Here is a 20,648-nt window from a genome sequence, read left to right on the forward strand (position 1 = left end):
AGATCCAATAATAGATAAAGAATAAAATAATATCCCTGAGGACAGGCTGTCCTGTAATTAAGCCAGCAATAAAAACAGTGATTGTGTGTGAGTGGAGTTACAGCATTTACCTGTCCTACTGCAAAAACCACAGAAATTTCATCATCTAACCCACAACGCTGGAAAATACTACCATTACCTGTTTGGTAAACTGACACACCTGTGTGGTACAGCACAACTTATCCTCAAGCCACATTAGCACATTCATGGTACACAGTAATTGGGGCTTATAATGCCCAGAGGCTCTAAGTAAGCTGTCATTACCTTATGTGGGAGGCACAAAGCTGCCCAGTACACAATCATGAAAGTCTCAACTAACTGGCATGCCTGAAGGATAACGGGGGCTTTGTTTTTGGGGGTGTTTGCAGCCTTTTAAAGAGAACCCAAGGCGGTTTGTTGGGGGGCGGGGGTCAGATGGGACAAAGAGGCATGTTCTCTGCCTCATGACATGCCTCTGTGTCCCAACACCGCCACTCTCTGCCCCCCACCGCCACGCTATGACCCCCCGAGATTGACAACATTATTTGTCGCCATCTCAGAGGTAAACACAGGGAAGAGGGATTCCCAGTTCAAAACGCCCGCCAGGGGCTTTCCTACAGGGTTTCCTGAGCTGCCATTGGGCAGCTCTCTCCATGGCTGCGCTTCCTGCCGCTCCCCTACCTCCCTGTGAATGAGAGAATGAATCTCTCTTTCCAGCGTCGTGACCCAGAGGTCACAAAAGTGAAAGTGGGCTATTCTGGCCCACAGGTGCTGCAGTTTTGGAGGCTACCTGATCTGCTCAGCCCCCGGATCAGCAATCGGCAAGCACATGTAACCAGCGTCAGGCGATCCCCGCTGGTACCAGATACTGGGGACTCTGCTTTATACTTGCTTGCAGAAGGCACATGCTGTACACTTCAAATGAGCACAGGAATGAGGAGAATTAAACTAGTCCACAGTGCTGAGTTGCGTTGCAAATTAGCACTACCCGTACAATTCTATGGACCTGTTCACAGTAATGCATTGTAACAGATCGCGTTATTCTAACTCGCTGCATGCAGGCTTTGTATTAAAGGCTATGGTTAGTCTCCATTGCATTTCACACTCATTACAATGCATGCATTATGCAACTGACTACTGTGAACGTAGCCTCGTAGTTAAAATGAAAGAGGCACTGGTAAAAAGGAGAGAAAAAGATCCACAGACTCTTGCTGCTCAGTACTAAAAGACGGTATCTTTATTTGAAGCACACAAAAAATATCCGTCCTTAGGGCTCAAACCCACTAGCAGACTTTTCTAAGCGCTAGTAAGTTGAAAAGCTCTTGCTAATGCATTGCTATGAGGTATTTTTATCTAGTGAGATCACACCCATTACATTAGCAAGAGCTTTTCAAATCACAAGTGCTTAGAAATGGCTTAGTAACAAACTGCTAGTGGGTTCCAGGCCTTGGTCGTAGTTGCCAAAAAGAGGCCCTGTGGTGACACATAGTAGAATTCAGTAAATTATTTAGGAAACCCAATTTTAGGCCTAGTTCACATTATAAATCACCAGCGCAATTGCAAACGCTAAGTGATTTTTTTTTTTAAAGCAATTTCAGAACGATTTTTGCTTAGAAAAGTGTTTTTCGAACTGCTTTTGTGTAGCAATGTTTTCTTCACTTCCTCATGTCAGTCAGGAAGTGAACTCTTTGACCTGGAAATGAATAAATAACATGTATTTATTCATTAAAGCGCTCAGGAAATTCGCTTTTCAAGCGCTTAGTGATTTTGCTATACTTTCTATTGAATCGCAGATGCTCTGTAAATGGTCCAGGAGCCGCGTTTGCAATTGGGTGGAAAGCTCACCGCTCATGTGAGAACACTAACATAAGCTAACATTGCATAAGTGCTTTTAAGGTGATTTTTAAAATCGCCAGTGCTTAAAAATAAGCAAAATCACTTATAATGTGAACAAGCCCTTATGGTAATTTTCCTAGTTACATCATCAGAAACCCTTCCTATATGTATGTATTGCTTTATATTGGTATGTAGCCCCGCCCTCCCACTGAGAGTAGGAGCACACTAGGCAGAATCGCATATGCGTTTTCCACTATGTGCTATGGAAAACACATATGCAATTCTACCTAGTGTGTTCCTACCCTGAGGTTTAGCCTTGGCTGTTTATTATGCGGAATTCTATCTTCCAGAGCATTGTGGGAGACCAGAGACTTTCTACTAGTTTTAGAACTCTCAGTATGCTAACATTCTTCAGAGATCACCTGCCACTACTAAAGATTTCGCCGCCTGTGGTAATTTTCAGAATGTAAATTGGGGCGAAGAAAGATTTTATAATGGGCGAACTTTGAGTAAATCATTTATAAATTAATATTGTAAAAAAATAAGAAATTTTATTTATTATGTTATTTTGACTACAATTACTTTTTAAGTTTCTATAATATTTTACTGGTGTTGGAGACCGCGTTGGATAGCACGAAAGGCAAGCCTCTAAGTCTTGTGACTGCAAAGACTCGCATGCGACATAGCTTTAACCCATACATTACCACGGATGTCTGTAGACATTTCTGGTTTTCCGTAACCATACACCATGGACGGCTAAAGGCATTTTAGTAGAAAAATACTTCTGCCTGCTGCCGTCTAAAGGCGTTTCTCCACATTCCTGTGCCGTGGACATATAAAAGGCATGTATTGTGGGTCAGCGCCAAATTCCTACTTGACTTGGATTATTCAAATAATTATTTATGAGTTACTAGCTGATGACCCAGCGTTGCCCTGGTATGTATTTGGCTGGTGTTGGCTCCCTCCACTTTTCCTAACCTTAACACACAAACACTTAATGACCACGTTTGTGAGCTTTGGGGTCTTTGGCATCAATTTGTATATTCCCATAGAAATCAAACAAATCAGATAGGCTGTTTGTGGCTCTGCACCTCTCTAGCATTTGAACCCCAGTCAACCAATGGCCAACTGTAGCAGGTTTGAGACATCTGCTATTAACAGTGTAAAAATGGCAGCAATTCAGATATTCCCCTTGAAAATCAACAAATGCATTTTGATTGGCTATTATAGGCTTCACCCACTTCCCTGAATATTAATCAGTCACCCAGTGATCATCTGGGCAAAGTTTGAGAACCCTGCCATTTACAGTGTAAAATTGGCTGCTGTTTATATTTTCCCAGTAAAATTTGTTTTTGGCTCCACACACTTTTTTGTAACCTGGACACATAGTCACTCAGTGACCAATTTTGTGAGCTTTGGGATCCTTGACATCAATAATTTGTATTTTCCCAGTGAAATGAAACAATTCCGATTGGCTGTGGCTTCGCCCCCTTTTCTGAATTTGAGCCTCAGTGACCCAATGACCAACTGTACCAGGTTTGAGGCTTGTGCCATTAAGAGTGCAAGAATGGCAGCAATTTCAATATTCCCCTTGAAAAACAGGTGAATGTTGATTAGATTTTTTAGGCTCAACCCATTTTTCTGAATATTAATCCCAGCCACCCATTAACCAACTGTGCAACGTTTGAGAAACATGTCATTAACCGTGAAGAAGGGCTGCAGTTTAAATTTTCCCAGGGAAATCTGTTTTTGACTCCACCCACTTTTTGTAATCTTGACGCACAATGACCAACTTTTGAGCTTTCGTGTTCCTGGCATCAAAATGGAGTGAATAAAAGCATTTTATCCAGCAAAGAAATTTGATTGGCTGTTTGTGGCACTGCCCCTTTAGTGAATTTGAACCCCAGTCACTAAATGACTGTAGCAGGTTTGCGGCCTCTGCCATTAACGGTGTAAGAATGGCAGCAGTTTCAATACTCCCCTTGAAAATCAATAGGTGAGTTTTGATTGGCTGTTGTAGGCTCCACCCACTTTCATGAGTATTAATCCCAGTTATCCAGTGACCAACTGTGTCAAGTTTGAGAATCCTGCCAATAACAGAATGGAGGAAATCAATCTAACAAATCTGATTGGCTGTTTATGGCTCCACCCCCTTTAGTGAATTTGGACCCCAGTCACCCAATGACTTTTTTTTAGGTTTGAGGCCTCTGCCATTAACAGTGTAAGAATGGTAGCAATGTAAATATTCCCCTTGAAAATCAATAGATGAATTTTGATTGGTTGTTGTAGGCTCCACCCACATTTCTGAATGTCAATCCCAGTCACCCAGTGACCAACTGTGTCAAGCTTGAGAACCCTGCCATTAACAGTGTAAGAATGGCTGCAGTTTATATTTTCCCATGTAAAAAGTTTGTTGTTTCTGGCTCCGGCCACTATTTCTAACCTTGACATACAGTCACTCAATAACCAAGTTTATGAGCTCTGGGGTCCTTGGCATAAATAAGTTGCAATTTCCCACTGAAATTAAACAAATCTGATTGGCTGTTTGTGGCCCGCCCCCTTTTCAGAATTTAAACCCCAGTCTCCCAGTGACTGACTACCAGAATTGAGGCCTCTGCCATTAAGAGTGTATGAAGGGCAGCAATGTAAATATTTCCCTTGAAAATCAATCAATTCCAGTCACCCAGTGGCCAACTGTGCCAAGTTTGAGAACACTGCCATTAACAGTGTAAGAATGGTTGCAGTTAATAATGTCCCATGTAAAAAATGTACCGGTAGTTGATGGCACCGCTCACCTTTTTTAACCTTGACATACAATCAGTCAATTACCAAGTTTATGAGCTTTGGAGTCCTTGGTATCAATTTGTTTATTCCCATTGAAATTAAACAAATCTGATTGGCTGTTTGTGGTTACGCCCCCTATCTGTCTATGAACACCCAGTTACCCAGTGGCCAACTGTACCAGGTTTGGGGCATCTGCTATTAACAGTGTAAGAATGGCAGCAATTTAAATTTTCCCCTTGAAAATCAACAGGTGAATTTTGATTGGCTGTTGTAGGCTCCACCCATTTTCCTGAATATTAATACCAGTCACCCAGTGACCAACTGTGCAAAGTTTGACAACCCTGCCATTAACAGTGTAAGAATGGCTTTTGAAACCTTGACACACAGTCACTCAATGACCAAGTTTGTGAGCTTTCAGGTTCCTGGCATCAAAAATGTGTGAATAGAGGCAGTTTATCCACCAAGGAAATCTGATTGGCTGTTTGTGGCCCCGCCCCTTTAGTGAATTTGGACCCCAGTCATCCAATGACCGACTGTAGCAAGTTTGATGCCTCTGCCATTAACAGTGTAAGAATGGCAGCAGTTTAAATATTCCCCTTAAAAAACAATAGGTGAATTTTAATTGACTATTGTAGGTTCCACCCGCTTTCCTGAATCTTAATCTCATTCACCCAGTGACCACGTGTGCCAAGTTTGAGAACCCTGCGATTAACAGTGTAAGAATGGCTGCAGTTTACATTTTCCCATTAAAAATGAATGGCTGAAATTTGATTGGCTGTTTTATGCTCCGCCGACTTTTCCTGGATTTGTAACTTCAATCACCAAGTGACCAACTGTGCCAAGTGTGGGGACTCTGGCTTGAATACTGTGAGAATGGCAGCCTTTAACATTTTTTTCCATTGACATGAATGGGTGAAATCTGATTGGTTATTTGTAGCTCCGCTCAGGTGTGCAGGGGGGCCGTGAGACCCCCAGAACATATCATCCCAGGTAGTAAGCGATATGTAGACCGAGTTTCGTTCAAATCGGTCAAGCCGTTTTCGAGACACACACACACACACACACACGCACGCACGCACGCACGCACGCACGCACGCACGCACACACACACACACACACACACACACACACACACACACACACACACACACACACACACGTTACTGCAAATCTATGCAGCTTGAAAATTGACAATGGAATGCTTTCATTGCAAGATTTGATTAGTCAATTTACATTTTAGATTTTTATTATAATTAGCACAATTCTTTATCAGATTAATGCGCATAATTCTCAATCATCTCAAATTTATTTGTATCAGGCAAGACAACAAACACAATTCAAACACAAAGCTGGCACTGGCGTGTAGCTTTTCAAAAACTTTTCAGGCAGTCTATGGGGTAACGGCTAAATTCTGATTACGTACCCTTTTTCCATGAAATTAAGGCGTCCCGTGAAAGTAAGCCCTACCAGGAATTTCTAGCATGCTTGAAATATAAGCCCTACCCCGAAAGTAAGCCCTAACGGCAGTAAGGGGGAAAAGTATGGCAACTTGTGTTTTTACTGGAGCCCATAATCTCCCGGGCAGGACCATGGCTCCGTTATTGGGCCAATCAATGCAACTGCTTCAACTACGGTAAGCGTGCAGTGATTAGCCCAATAACTGAGCCATGGTCCCACATACTGTACAAAACCATCAGCTCCATTAGAAACTGAAGTTGCCGTACTTCTTCTCCATAGGCTGAAGCTCGGGGGGACAGCGGGATGGAGCTAGGGGAAAGAAGAGTATGCAGCGTGACATCTGAGGACATGGGAGACACCAGGAGGACATAGGAGGACACGGGAGGACAGGAGATAGAGGACACAGGTACAGAGGGGGGGGGGGGGGACACTAGGAGGACACAAGTTACTAGGGGGACACAGGGGCACACGAGGTGGCTCCATCAGAGGAAGAGGCTGCACAGTGGGGAATGCAGGAGGACATACAGCACAGGAACTTGCGTGTTCCTAGAAACATAAGACATCCCCTGAAGATAAGCCCTAGCTTAAAGAGAATCTGTATTGTTAAAATCGCACAAAAGTAAACATACCAGTGCGTTAGGGGACATCTCCTATTACCCTCTGTCACAATTTCGCCGCTCCCCGCCGCATTAAAAGTGGTTAAAAACAGTTTTAAAAAGTTTGTTTATAAACAAACAAAATGGCCACCAAAACAGGAATTAGGTTGATGTACAGCATGTCCACACATAGAAAATACATCCATACACAAGCAGGCTGTATACAGCTTTCCTTTTGTATCTCAAGAGATCATTGTGTGTTTCTTTCCCCCTTCTGCTCTCATGCACTGAAGTTTCAGGCTGCTCTTTTCTTCTTGCAAACAGCTTTGCCCTTGTCTGTAATTCTTCAGTATGTGAAAGCCCAGCCAGCTCAGAGGACGATTTATCCAGCTTGTAAAAGAGAAGAGAGAATCTGCCATAATCTAAATAACACACAGGCAGTGTGCAGAGAGGGGCCTGGAGGGGGGAGATTCATCACAGAACCACAACACTGAAGAACTTGGCAGCCTTCCAGACACAGGCCGACAAGTCTGACAGGGGAAAGATACATTGATTTATTACAGAGACTGTGATAGTACAAAGTGCTGCAGTAAGCCAGAACACCGTAGAATAGCTTTTGGAACTTGTAGGATGATAAAAAGCAGGATGCAATTTTTGTTACGGAGTCTCTTTAATTTAAGATGCTGACTTATTTTCAGCGAAACACAGTAGTTACTCAGACTTGATGAAAAGTGAAGCACTTTAAGGAATCATCTGGCAAAAAAATAAATAAGAGTATCACTTACCTGGTGCTTCTACCAGCCCCATGCAGCCATCCTGTGCCCTCGCAGTCACTCACTGCTGCTCCAGTCCCCCGCTGGCAGCTTGCCGACCTCGGAGGTCGGCGGGCCGCATTACGTACGTTTTTACGCATTCCCGCTAGTGCAGGAACATTAACACATACATTTTTACGCATTACTAGTTCAATGCGTAAATTTTTACCCATTAAACTAGTAATGCGTAAATTGTATGTGGTAATGTTCCTGCACTAGCGGGAATGCGTAAAAATGTACGCAATGCGTCCCGCCGACCTCCGAGGTCGGCAAGCTGCCAGCGGGGGACTGGAGCAGCAGTGAGTGACTGCGAGGGCACAGGATGGCTGCAGGGGGCTGGGAGAATCCCCAGGTAAGTGAAACTCATTTTTTTATTTTGCTTGAACCTTCCCTTTAAAGAAGTCAGTTAGCACAGCGAAAACCTTATTGCTTGCTTTTAGCACCAGCTCCATTGATCAATCCTAAAATCACATTTTTTTTTCTCCTACCCCCTCCAGCTTTGAACGTTGAACTTGAAGACGTTGCTAAGATAAAGGGTAAGCGTTTTTTTCTTTTCCTTAACATATGAACATGATAGACATGTTTCAGTATTTTGGCTCCCTTTAAATGTCTTTTTGTGGAATTGAAGTCTGGTACAACGCACAATAAAAACCTGTTCCCTAGTTTTAGCAGCTTTCCTACTTTTATCCACAAGTAATGCTATCTGTGGAAAAATCACAAGACTTCCCGAGCTCACGTAACAACTTTGCTAGGAGTTGCCATCGCATGTATATGCATGTACTGTATATCATCAAATTTGCTCAGAAATCTTTGTGAGCAGTTCTGCATAACAGAATATAGATGTTCTTATTCTCACCAAAATCACTGACTCCTACTGAAAGAAAATCTCTTCTCTTTGGTTTTTTTATTATTTAAATTTTAATTTTCAGAAAAAATTGAAACCTAGTCTAATAATCCTTTCAGTAACTTTTCATAAAAAAAAATTGCTTGCAACATACGTTTATCATGGTGTGGCTAAACTTTTAGAACCAAGGGGAAATTTTGACTATGGTTCCGAGGTGAAAATAAACGAAATTAAAAAATGTATCTATCCTCCTCCTAAAAATTACATTATAAGATATTTCACAGTTTTTAATTTTATATTTAAATCTACTTTTCAAGTTTTTACTGTTTTATTGTTTTTGCTTAATGACACATTCATTGAAGTATGCCAGAGCTAAAATCTAGGAACTATTAACCCTTCTTATCTCTTTCCTGCTCTTAGAAGCCATTTTCTGCTAGGAAAGTGTTTTATAGTTGAAATTTCTTATCAGTGAGGGTCACACTGTAGTCTGGCCCAGAACTGCCACGTACATACCTGATGTTTATCTCTTTTTCGGGCAGAGAAAGAAAAAAAGGAACACAGCCTAGTTATTTGTGTGCTAGGCACTGTACATGCACATGTCTATCTATGTGACATGTCCCTTCGGGTATCCTTTAAAAGTGTAATGGCTAGGTGCTCTGTTTGTATTTAAATACAATACTGTATTAACTATAATTTCAAGCTTAATAACCACTCCTGTTACTGAATGACATGACCTGTGTATTTATATCTGGGGATTCCTTCCTTTTATGAGCTTCAGGGCACTTTTTATGCTTAAAATATTTTGAGATGTGGAACCTGGGTGTTTTTTTTCCTGCTGCCAACTGAGGAAACTGAGAGGTGGGTGGGGGCAGTGAACATTTAGGAACGGATTGAAGGACCGTGATCTTTATAACACAAATTGCTGTGTCTTATTGCATAGTTTTGTTTTTTGTAATTATTTAAAAAAAATTTTTTTAAATATATAATATAAAATGTGTATTTTTAGTAAGATGCACTAGAGATAACTTTTTTCCTGTGTTGACACAGTAGGTAGTAAAAGCTGACATCTGAGAGATTATGGACTAGTCCATCTCCTTACGGGGGATTCTTAGGTTTTCCTTTAGCCCTGGAACCCACTGGCAGCACTTTGTGACGGATCGTAAAGCGCTAGTGATTTTCAAAAATGCGATTTTTACCGCAATTCCCAGATTGATCGCGATTTGGCCTGCATCCCCTCAATGAGATAAATCTGGGATCGTTCTGGTAATGCGTGTATGCAGTAAAAGTCACTGTCAAAATACCCATTTATTAACTCCTTACAGCCCCTCCCATAGTTACTAAAATAAAACTCTTTAATAAGAAAAAAATGCATTAAAAAAGAACTTACTCCCCTGTCTCAGGTTTACTTTAACCACAAACATGCTATCTATAGACAGAGGCGCTAGACTGAGACATAGGCTGTATGCTCCATTGCCTATTGCCTGATGAAGCGTGGCCACACCTGCGAAACGCGTTGCCTTCCTTTGGTGTGTATATTTAAAGAAATTTGCTTGTTGATATATCAACCTGTTTTTGTGTCTGCTTGGAGAAGGTAAGTCCACCACTGCTTCCCCCGTTTTCTTTTTTTAAGTTTTTGCTACTTTTATCCTTTTGGCGCCTCTGTTCATTTCCACAATGCTATCTATAGAGAGAAGTTTCTGGTGATTTCCTGTTCATCTCTCGGTGTATTTACCTGCAGACAAGACACAGCACATGTATATTCCACTTTTCTTCTGGTGGACTCAAAGCGCCAGAGCTACAGCCACTAGGACACGCTCAATAGGCAGTAGCAGTGTTAGGAAGTCTAGGCCAAGATCTCCTACTGAGTAGATGCTGGCTTACTCAACAGGAAGAGCAGAGGTTTAAAGGACTACAGTAGGGGGTAGGGGGGAAAACAGTTGACCTTACCCGGGGCTTCTAATGGTCCCCCGCAGACTTTCTGTGCACGCACAGCTACTCACCAATGTTCCGGTCCCCGCTTCCGGTTAACTTCTGGAATGTCTGACCTTAAAGTTGGAAAAGCACTGTGCCTGCACTGCCGTGTCCTCGTTCCCGCTGACGTCACCAAGAGCGTACTGCGCAGATGCAGACAGTACTGGGCCTGCGCAATACACGCAAGCAGGAACGAGAGCGCGGCCACGCAGGCGCAGTGGTTTTCCTACTTTAAAGTCAGAAATTCCAGAAGTGAACCAGCGGTGGGGACCAGAGCATCGGTGAGTGGCTGCGCGGGCACAGGTTGTGTGCAGGGGACTGTTAGAAGCCCCAGGTAAGTTCAACTCTTTTTTCCCCCTACCCCCCTACAGTACTCCTTTAAACCCAGGTCTCCTCTAGCTATTTTTACCACTGAATTACAGTGATTACCATGCAAAGCATTTGCAATGTTTTCAGTGATGTTAAACTGACACAAAGAAAATTAGGTGATTTTTGTTTTCATGTTACTAAACAGGAAAATGGATGTAAACAGTTGATGTTTATTGTAGTTAATCACAACCGCCCTGTTAAAGGTCAGAGATATTTTATATTTAAACATCTTGAAATAGACCTTGTACATGTCAGTGTGTTGCGTGTAGGTGTGTGACCACTTCCTTATTTTGTGGAAAATGACTTCCATTCAGCTGTGACAATGTTTGGTTCTATGGATCTGTGTAGGAATATCCTCATTGTTCATTATAAGGATGACATTGCATATTGTTAGATCTGCGTAAACAATAAAGCGTGTTCTGAACTGGTCTTTAGCTATTTCTGACAGGTCCGATGTGATTTACAATTGTTTCTTTGATTGATTTGGTAAGGAAATGATCAGAAAATCGTTTTGAAAAACAATTGGAAATCAGATCGGACCTGTTGGAAATAATAGATTTGACATGTTTATCTGACGGGACATTGCATGGTGTGTACCAGGCATAATACAAGGTATAATTTTATAGATTTTTTTTATTATTGTTTTAGGCTAGTGGGTCTCAAACTTTACCATGTAAGAGCACCCATGGCAACCTTTTCAAGGCACCCCTTGTCTGCTGCTTCCATGCATTGATCGGGTGGTTGCAAGTGCTTGGAGTCCAAGTGCTAAAGAGGTGGGCACTGCAGTGTTCTCCCCAGACATTTTTTCCAGCCGGGTGGCATGAAAAAGTAGCCAGGTGGAGCAAGATGAGAGAATACAGGGTCGGCGCTTTTCTGCACAACTCTGCCTACAGCAAAAAAAATAGTGAGCCGATAACAGCCGGGTGCTCACCAAAACTAGCCGGGTACAACACCCGGCTAAAAGAGCCTGGGGAGAACACTGCACTGTATTGAGTCACATCTGAGCATGGCTGCTCCTACGTTCACATGCAATAAATCCAACAAAAAACTATTGATTGTTTTCTAACTCTGGGACACTTTAATAGGCTGCCACTGATTAGAGACAGTAAAACATTCATTCTACTTTGTAAATGTTTACATATAAAAGAAAATGTCTTTATAACGACCCTGTACAGCCCCGTCTATCAGTAATAACCTGTGTCCTCGTTTCTTGTCCTCAGGGGCCCTCCTTCAGCTTGAGAGTTCCATTGATGCCATCAACCTTCCTGCCAGTGGGGCGGGGATCACCAAGGATGGGAGGTACTTATTGCCGACAATACTCCTGTGTCTCTGTTTAATATTTCCATACTCTAGAGATTGTCTATAATACTGGATTTCATGCAGATTGGAATTGGGCACAATCAGGTGCACATCTTGCCGATTTGGATTGGCCTGATTCCAAGCATATCATTTACATTTAATTTGCATGCAGTCTTCAAATATTAGCATCTGAGTTACCATTTGTATGCCCCACACTTCATTATTATTTATTGATTTATTGATTTATAAAGCACCAACATTCTTCGTGGTGCTGTAAAAAGTATGACAACAAACATGGGGTACATAATAATACAGACTTTGGCCTCAATTCACTAAGATCATGCTGGAGATAATAAGGCAAGAGAAAACTTACCTCCACACAGCAAGAGAGTTATCTTATCTCTTCATTCCTTAAGGTCCGTACACACGTCGGACTGGAGGCAACGACGGGTCCGTCGTCACCTCCCGCTGGGTGGGCGTTCCAACAACAGTCCGGCGTGTGTACGCACTGTCGGCGGACTGATACGGCTGCTTCTGAGCAGAACTGGTGATCACCATGATAGATGTAACATGATGAATAAAATGTATAACAGAGTGCCAGCTATGAAATCAATAACAAATTCCAAGACACGTTTTGTGATTCTGTAACATTGGCCTCAATTCACTAAGCTTATCTCCTGTCTTTAATAACTCTTCTAGAGTTGTTACCATGGTCATAAGGCATGTAGTATTCAGGAAACATTTTACCTCAGGCAAACCTAAAGTTAACTCTTCTGTCTTTAAGTTAACTCTTTAATCCTTAAAATAACTCCAGAGTTAAAGACGGGCTGTTCATTAACTGTGTGTGAAAATAACTACAGAGGAGGTAACTTAAAGCGGAATATAACCCTGCATTTCAACTTTGCTCTAAAACATTATTTACAGCATATTATATGCAAAAAGCATTTTTTTTTTTACTAGACCAGCATTCGAAGGGTTAAACACAGAGGTTTAAGGTTCCGGGAGAGATATGCAGAAGTTCAGATTGTTACATTCTATTTAGTTATATGTATCTATTGAGAAATGTTACACACTCTTTGGCTGTCCTCCAGATCCTGAGAGAGTGAGTCACATTCAACACTTAGATACATTTATGTAAACAAAATGTATCTTTGTCAGCTTCGGATGCGTCTGCAGAAATCTCCAGGAAAAAAAAATGCTGGTTGCATATAATATACTGTAAATAATGTTTTAGAGCAAAGTTGAAATGCAGGGTTATATTCCGCTTTAACTACAGAGGAGGTAACTTAACTACAGAGGAGGTAACTTAACTACAGTAGAGCCAACGTAAGGAATGAAGAGATAAGATCTCTTACTAGTGTAGGTAAGTTTTCTCTTGCCTTATTATCTCCAGCATGATCTTAGTGAATTGAGGCTATTGTTACAGAATCGCAAAACGCAATCGCTCCTAAATCACTTTCCCATACAATGAAAAATCACTATGCAAAACGCTAGCAATTTTGCTGTTTCTATTGTGAATTGGGCCTTCTTCTGTGCAATCTGCAACGTGTATCGCGGGTCAATCGCCTACTTCCGCAGGCAAGGTACAAGGGACAACAGGAGCAACTGGATCAGTGCCAGGAGCACCTCTGTCACAGACATTGCAGATTATTTTGATGTAAGAAATAAATTAACCTCCCTGGCGGTAAGCCCGAACTGAGTTCGGGCTATGCCGCCGGGAGGCACCGCTCAGGCCCCGCTGGGCCGATTTGCATAATTTTTTTTCTGTTACACGCAGCTAGCACTTTGCTAGCTGCGTGTAACCTCCGATCCGCCGCTATACGCGTCGCCGCAGCCGCCCCCCCCCCCCAGACCCCGTGCGCTGCCTGGCCAATCAGTGCCAGGCAGCGCCGTGGGGTGGATCGGATTCCCCTTTGACGTCACGACGTCGATGACGTCATCCCGCCCCGTCGCCATGGCGACGGGGGAAGCCCTCCAAGAGATCCCGTTCTTTGAATGGGATCTCTTGATCTCTGATAGCCGAAGGCGATCGGAGGGGCTCGGGGGATGCCGCTCGGCAGCGGCTATCATGTAGCGAGACATTGTCTCGCTACATGAAAAAGAAAAAAAAATGTATTTGCTGCCCCCTGGCGGTTTTTAATAAACCGCCAGGGAGGTTAATATCTTTTATAATATGAAATTGTTGCGTCATCTGTGAGAAGGTTCGTCCACCAATACCCCCCCCCCCCTCCCCCCATTTTTAAGGTGCTTCTAAAATATTTTACTCTTGATTGATGCCTCTGTATATATAAAAGAATGGATTCTTTAGTGGTGTGGATCAATTAAATTAGATCTTTTCTTTTATCCCGAATGAGCTTATTGAAAATATAATTGTTTACTAAAAATTGTACTGGGCACCTTCAGAGGGGTTTTTAGTTGTTTTTTTGCAAAGAACCCTGTGAGGGAATATGGAGCATTTTGCGAGTTTTCAGAGTGGGGTGGCTGCACTATTTTGCTGTTGCTCCAAAATAATTCCTTTCTAGTAAAGAGGTGTTTGATCTATTTGCAGTTATATCTTCGACCTCTTCGGAGCTGCGGGAATCAATTACAAGACCAAATCTGGCCTGCTGGAGCTTCTGGAGCAGATTATACAACACGTTGGTGGAAGTAAGTCCTTCCCAGGCAGGGATACTATAAGAGCCAGATTGCTTCCTATCATTTCTCACACTGCGCTTGTCTCCACTTCAGGCTCTGGCATCTTCACCAACACTATGGGCCTGCAGAAACTGGCTGATATCATCCAGGTGAGATGTCATTTGGTTGTGAGGTCTGGTGAGGGATATTGGTGGCAATTTCTGAATCCAATTTTTATGTGTTGAGATGAAAGAAAACTAGAAATAGAGGACCTGATGTTCACTGCTATAATGGTGGCCACTAATATTCCAATCTTTTTCATTTAATCTTACCAAATATATGTAGTAGAAGAGTAAACTAAGTGAATATATTGAGTGGATACTTTATGCAGTTTCTCATATTACAAAGAAATGGTAATATTGGATGAAAAAGATCATTAGGGGCCACCTTAAAGATACATATCTTTTAAGAGAGGGAAGAGTCAGGATACTATTGAGGCTTCCCTCGCTCTTCCTTGGTCCCCCGTTGCTGAGCGCAGCTCCCCGGAAGAGTAGCTCTGTGCTACTGCGCATGCAGGCTCGCACGGCCATTGTGCGCACTTGAACCAGGAAGGGGATCTGCATGGCCCCCGATGTGAAGGGGGGCCGCGCTCAGCAACGGGGGGCTTGTTACAACCGAGGGAAGCCTCATTAGGATCCTGAGGCTTCCCTCTAAATAGTAAGTAGCAGATTTTTAAGGTTCGCTTTCAGGTGGATAAAGCTTGCAACCATTACTTTAACCTCCTTGGCGGTAACCCCGATTCAGGCTCAGGGTGTAAAAAAAAAGAAGCCAGGAGTGGTAATCCCGAGCCTAACTCGGGCCAGCCACCTGGAGGTATAGGGACACAGGGATCCAGATGCTGGCAGCCATTCTTCTTCCAGTCCTCGAAGGCTCTGGATCCCTCGGGTGAGATTTCTGTTTGTTGTCATGATGAAAGACGGCGAACTCACTAATGGGGTACAGCGTCACCCACAGGACGAAGGGATAATTGCAACGCCGGATTACAGGGAAGTGAGTCTCTGCAGGGGCTGCCACAGATCTCACTGGGGTATTATTTTTACTGCTTTTAGGGTTTAAAAGTTTGTGAAAAAATTGTACCGCTTTTAGACCCTGAAATCCGGAAATAATCATACCGCCAGGGAGGTTAAAGGATATATGAGCTGGAAAACATTAGTGCAGATTTACTCACCTTGGGCTGTCTCAAGCCCCTAGAAGGCTCTGTGTCTCTCGCCACAACTCTGCTGTCAACCACTCTTCTGGGGTCCCCTCTGTAGCAGGGATCGGCCACTTCTGCGCATGCGCGCACACGCCACTCATGCTCCTGTGGCCAGGAACGTTCAGCGCAGGCGCCGTAGCACTGCAGAAAAGTGTCTGACAGAGTACCTGCGGCGAGGGACACAGAGGCTTCTAGGGGCTGGAGGAAGCCCCAGGTAGGTAAATCTGCACTAATGTTTTTCAGCTCATGTATCCTTTAAAGTACTTCCAATGTGAAAAATAAAATCAATTTTTTTACTCACCTGGGGCTTCTTCCAGCCCCTCCCAGCCGTGTCAGTCCCTCGCTGCAGCTCCGGTGGGCCTCGCTGTCCCTGCTGACCACCTACATTAGGGGCGACCTGCTGGTGGGGTCACTTCTTTTGCACCTGCTTGGGTGCTCCTCCACGTCATCTTGGGGGTACTGCGCCTGCACACAATTACTGCACAGGGCAGCCAGCGAGGACCACCGGACTGAGACGGCTGCGAGGGGCTGGAAGAAGCCCCAGGTGAGTAAAAAAAAAAAATTTTTCACATCGGAAGTCCTTTATCACATCGGAAGTCCTTTAACCACTTGCCGACCGCACGCTTATACCGTGCGTCGGCAAAGTGGCAGCTGCAGGACCAGCGACGCAGTACTGCGTCGCCAGCTGCAGCTTAATTAATCAAGAAGCAGCCGCTCGCGCGAGCGGCTGCTTCTTGTCAAATCACGGCGGGGGGCTCCGTGAATAGCCTGCGGGCCGCCGATGGCGGCTCGCAGGCTAGATGTAAACACAAGCGGAAATAATCCGCTTTGTTTACATTTGTACGGCGCTGCTGCGCAGCAGCGCCGTAAGGCAGATCGGCGATCCCCGGCCAATCAGCGGCCGGGGATCGCCGCCATGTGACAGAAGACAGCCTGTCACTGGCTGCACAGGACGGATAGCGTCCTGTGCAGCCCAGATCTCCGGGGGGAGCAGGTAGGAGAGGGAGGGGGGAGAATGTCGCCGCGGGGGGGGCTTTGAGGTGCCCCCCCCGCAACATGCCTGCAGGTAGGAGCGATCAGACCCCCCCTGCACATCATCCCCCTAGTGGGGAAAAAAGGGGGGCGATCTGATCGCTCTGTGTGGCCGCGGATCTGTGCTGGGGGCTGCAGAGCCCACCCAGCACAGATCCAAACAAACAGCGCTGGTCCTTAAGGGGGGGTAAAGGGTGGGTCCTCAAGTGGTTAAACACTTGAGGACCGCAGTGCTAAACCCCCCGAAAGACCAGGCTATCTTTTACTTAATTGGCCACTGCAGCTTTAAGGCCAAGCTGCAGGGCCGCACAACAGAGCACACAAGTGATTCCACCACCCCCCCCCCCCTTTTCCCCCCACCAACAGAGCTCTCTTTTGGTGGGGTTTGATCGCACCATGTTTGTTTATTTATTTATTTTTATAAATATTTATTTAATTATTTTTGTTTTATAAAAATGCCTTTTTTTCATTTTTATTCCCCTGCCCCCTCCCTCCCCCTGCCAGCCAATCAGGGTAATCAGCTGTCATAGGCTTCAGCCTATGACAGCCGATCACTGCCTAGCCCATGGAGGGGACTGCCGAGCGCTGTACATGTAAATTGACGGCGATCACGCTGTTTAACAGTCTCCCGAGCGGCAATAGCCGCTCGGAGACTGAAGGCAGGGTGGAGCTCCGCCCCCCAAGCAGGAGATGCGCGATCTCCTGTATTAGCCAGGACCTGACGCCCATTGGCGTGGAGCGTTGGTAGAGTAGTTAAGGTGTGTGTACACACTTCTAATCTTGATTCGTCAATTTTACAACTTCCATGTAGTATGAGAGCTTACCTACACAATCTCTTCAAAGTATTAAAAATCTGCTGGCTCTCATACTACATGGAGGTGGTAAAATTGCCGGCCAGTCGAGATCAGATGTGTGTAGGCACTTTTACTTTGATCTGATATTATGCAGTGGAGGGTCACAAACTCTATCCATCCAATAGCAGACCGTTTTTTCCCCCCTTAATAACGCTTCTCCAGAACTGTTTGATCACACAGACTCTCCACTGCTCTCCAACCTTACGCCTCTGCTTAAAATCTTCCGTACAGTGCTTCCCTGATCTTCTTCACTGCTTCTCGCTAATTGACTCAGCCTAGAGTTTTATTCTCCCCACTCACCCCACCTGCTTTGTGTGTTCCATCATGCACCGCTCCATCAGCCCTTCTCCCGATTGCATAGCAGTATAGTGAGTCACTAGCTTGGAAGCTAGCCACGCATCTGCACAGCCGTGGCCCCGCACTGTCCTGTAATGCAGGGAATACACAATAAGATTTTTTAGCAGATTTACTGTCCGATCATTTTTCCAATTGATTTTCCGATCGTCTATCTGATCGATTTCCATTCACCTCTATGAGAAATCGATCAGAAAATCAGACGGGACCTGTCAGAAATTATCTATCAAACCATCTAGATGCCAAAAAAAATCTCATGGTGTATTCCCAGCATAAGAGATCCAGCCCTTATCGCCCTCCGTCAACAGTCCTTTCACGTGTGTACGAGGTTGCAAAATAGTAGGTCAGCTGTTTGTTAAATCATGAAAGTTGTTCCACACAACTAGAAGATCACTCATTCCAACATATTCTGGAGATTAGTGAGGAAAGGTATAGAGACAGCTTATGGAGAGCTTTGTATGGCAGAGTTAGGAGCTTGAACTGGATTCTTTAGGTCATATACAAAGACTGTAGCACCTGTCACAAAGCTTGTGTTTTCAGATTGTACAGGATTAGGATTTCTCACTGATCTGAATAAATCTATAGATAAAATATGAAACGACTGCAAGTACTGTCCAAAGAATTCAGTGTTTTTCCTTTTTATCAAATTCTTTTTTTATTTCTGCAGATTGTGTTTAATATTGAGATTCCTGAAGGCTCTGTTGTTCCTGTCACTCCTCTCAACACCGCACAGATCTCCAAATACTACAAGGTCAGTAATGACATCACCTGGCTACTCATCAGTCTGGGAATAAAGACTATCATAGTTAAGCATTCTAACAACCTGCTAAGAAGCAGTTGTACAGGGTGACCAAAAGAGACCCCCTAGAGAAAAAACACAGAGACAATGGGAACCCCAATAGCGTAATAAGTAATGGCAAGGATCACAAATGGAGGTTGCAGACGGGCAACCAACCACTGAAGGCAGGTGGAGATCAATGACCCCGACTCCCCTCGGGTGTCCAGATACATTGGACGCTTGTTGCACTCTTGGCAAAGAACTCAAAATTGGTTGTGATGGTGAGAGTACACCTAACCAAAAGGAAACACCAATCCCAAAGGAGAGTGGGTAGCACAAGGGGGAGGGGGGAGGGAGAGGCGCCCGAGTATTGATAAAACTGTGTTAAAAACAGATAAAAATAGAAAAAGGTTGAATTGGCTTACCTTAATGACGAAAAATTCGTATATGGAAGAAACAAATTTTATTAAGCACTAGGCAACGCGTTTCGTGGGCCCAAGCAAGAGGCATTCCAAGTGTAGGCTTGATTTATTTCTGGAACTGTATTTGGCCTGAGGAAGTGGGCAGGAACTCGCGAAACGCATTGCCTAGTGCTTAATAAAATAAGTTTATCTCATATATGAATTTGTCGTCATTGAGGTAAGCCACCTCAACCTTTTTCTATTTTGGCTTTTTTTAGTTTCAAATCTTTTTATTAAATGTATCACAGGATGACATGAGAAATGCAAAATAATATACTTGCATTACATTTGTTAGAGTAGGCATTCATAAAGAGAAAATGCATTTGCATATATACAAGAGATATGCATAGAAAAACATTGAAGAAGAAAAGAAAAAAAGGAAAAGAAGAAAAGAAACATAAAAATAGATAGAAAGCAGAAGGAGTTGGTCATTAACATCAAAAGGTTCAGCATAATGGTGGTCATAAGTCCAGATTTCAAAGATTATTGAAAACATTGAATTCAATCCAAGATATTGGCACACACAAGAATTTGTAAGCAAAAAAACCCATAAGATAGTCATTTTTTGTTCCTATTCCTCCAGTCCAACCAAGGTTGCCAAACTATATGAAGTACTCAGACTTTTCCAACTTGCGGAGATTACAGCTTTGACTGTTACCATAATAAATTGGAAAAGTTTATTCTGAGGATTTGTCAATCTTGAGATTCTACCACCTAAAAGGAAGACTAGAGGGGTTCTTAGAATTGAGGTTTGTAAAATGAGAAGTGACTTTATCCCAAATTTAAAGCAGGCCATACACTGGCTCGATTCCCGGCCGTTTCGACAGCAGATTCGATCCTGGGATCGAATCTGCTGCCAATCGTTTGCGGTAAACGCAGCCGCCGATCCGATTTCCTCCCGAAATCGGAACGGTCCGTCGATCGCGCCGTGCGGGAAATTACCCTCGATCGCCCGCGGGTAAAGTGCGCGTTGCTAGCGGCGGCCGATCCGATCAAGTATACATTACCTGAGGCTGGCTCCCGGGCGTCTTCTCCATGCTGCACGGCTCTGTTCCGGCTCCATCCATCCCGGCGCTTCCTGTGTCACTGCAGTGACCAGGAAGTTCAAATAGAGGGCGCTCTATTTGAACTTCCTGGTCACGGAGTAACACAGGAAGCGCCGTAATGGAGCCGGAACAGAGCCGTGCAATGCGGAGAAGATGCCCGGGAGCCAGCCTCAGGTAATGTATACGGGGGGGGGGGGGGGGGGACAGGCGGCAGGAGCAGCTCAGCAGATGGTCAATCAGTTTCAGGCTGAAATCGATTAACAATCTG

At 44.0% G+C, this 20,648-nt stretch overlaps 1 protein-coding gene across 11 annotated transcripts in view; it reads left to right on the forward strand.

Annotated features, from left to right (window-relative positions):
- Window positions 1–20,648, forward strand: part of RTEL1 (regulator of telomere elongation helicase 1) — a 441,366-nt gene that overhangs the window by 122,398 nt on the left and 298,320 nt on the right. For all 11 annotated transcript variants that reach the window (XR_011025114.1, XR_011025113.1, XM_068262473.1 and 8 more), the window contains exons 10-14: window positions 8,002–8,040; window positions 11,909–11,987; window positions 14,536–14,633; window positions 14,715–14,770; window positions 18,763–18,846. Coding sequence is in view for 9 of the 11 variants with exons in the window: in XM_068262473.1 (XP_068118574.1) it covers window positions 8,002–8,040; window positions 11,909–11,987; window positions 14,536–14,633; window positions 14,715–14,770; window positions 18,763–18,846 (356 nt within the window). In the remaining 2 variants the exon portion in view is untranslated. The remainder of the gene's footprint in view (window positions 1–8,001; window positions 8,041–11,908; window positions 11,988–14,535; window positions 14,634–14,714; window positions 14,771–18,762; window positions 18,847–20,648) is intronic.

Source organism: Hyperolius riggenbachi, chromosome 12, assembly GCF_040937935.1.
Source record: "Hyperolius riggenbachi isolate aHypRig1 chromosome 12, aHypRig1.pri, whole genome shotgun sequence".
NCBI classification, from domain to species: domain Eukaryota; kingdom Metazoa; phylum Chordata; class Amphibia; order Anura; family Hyperoliidae; genus Hyperolius; species Hyperolius riggenbachi.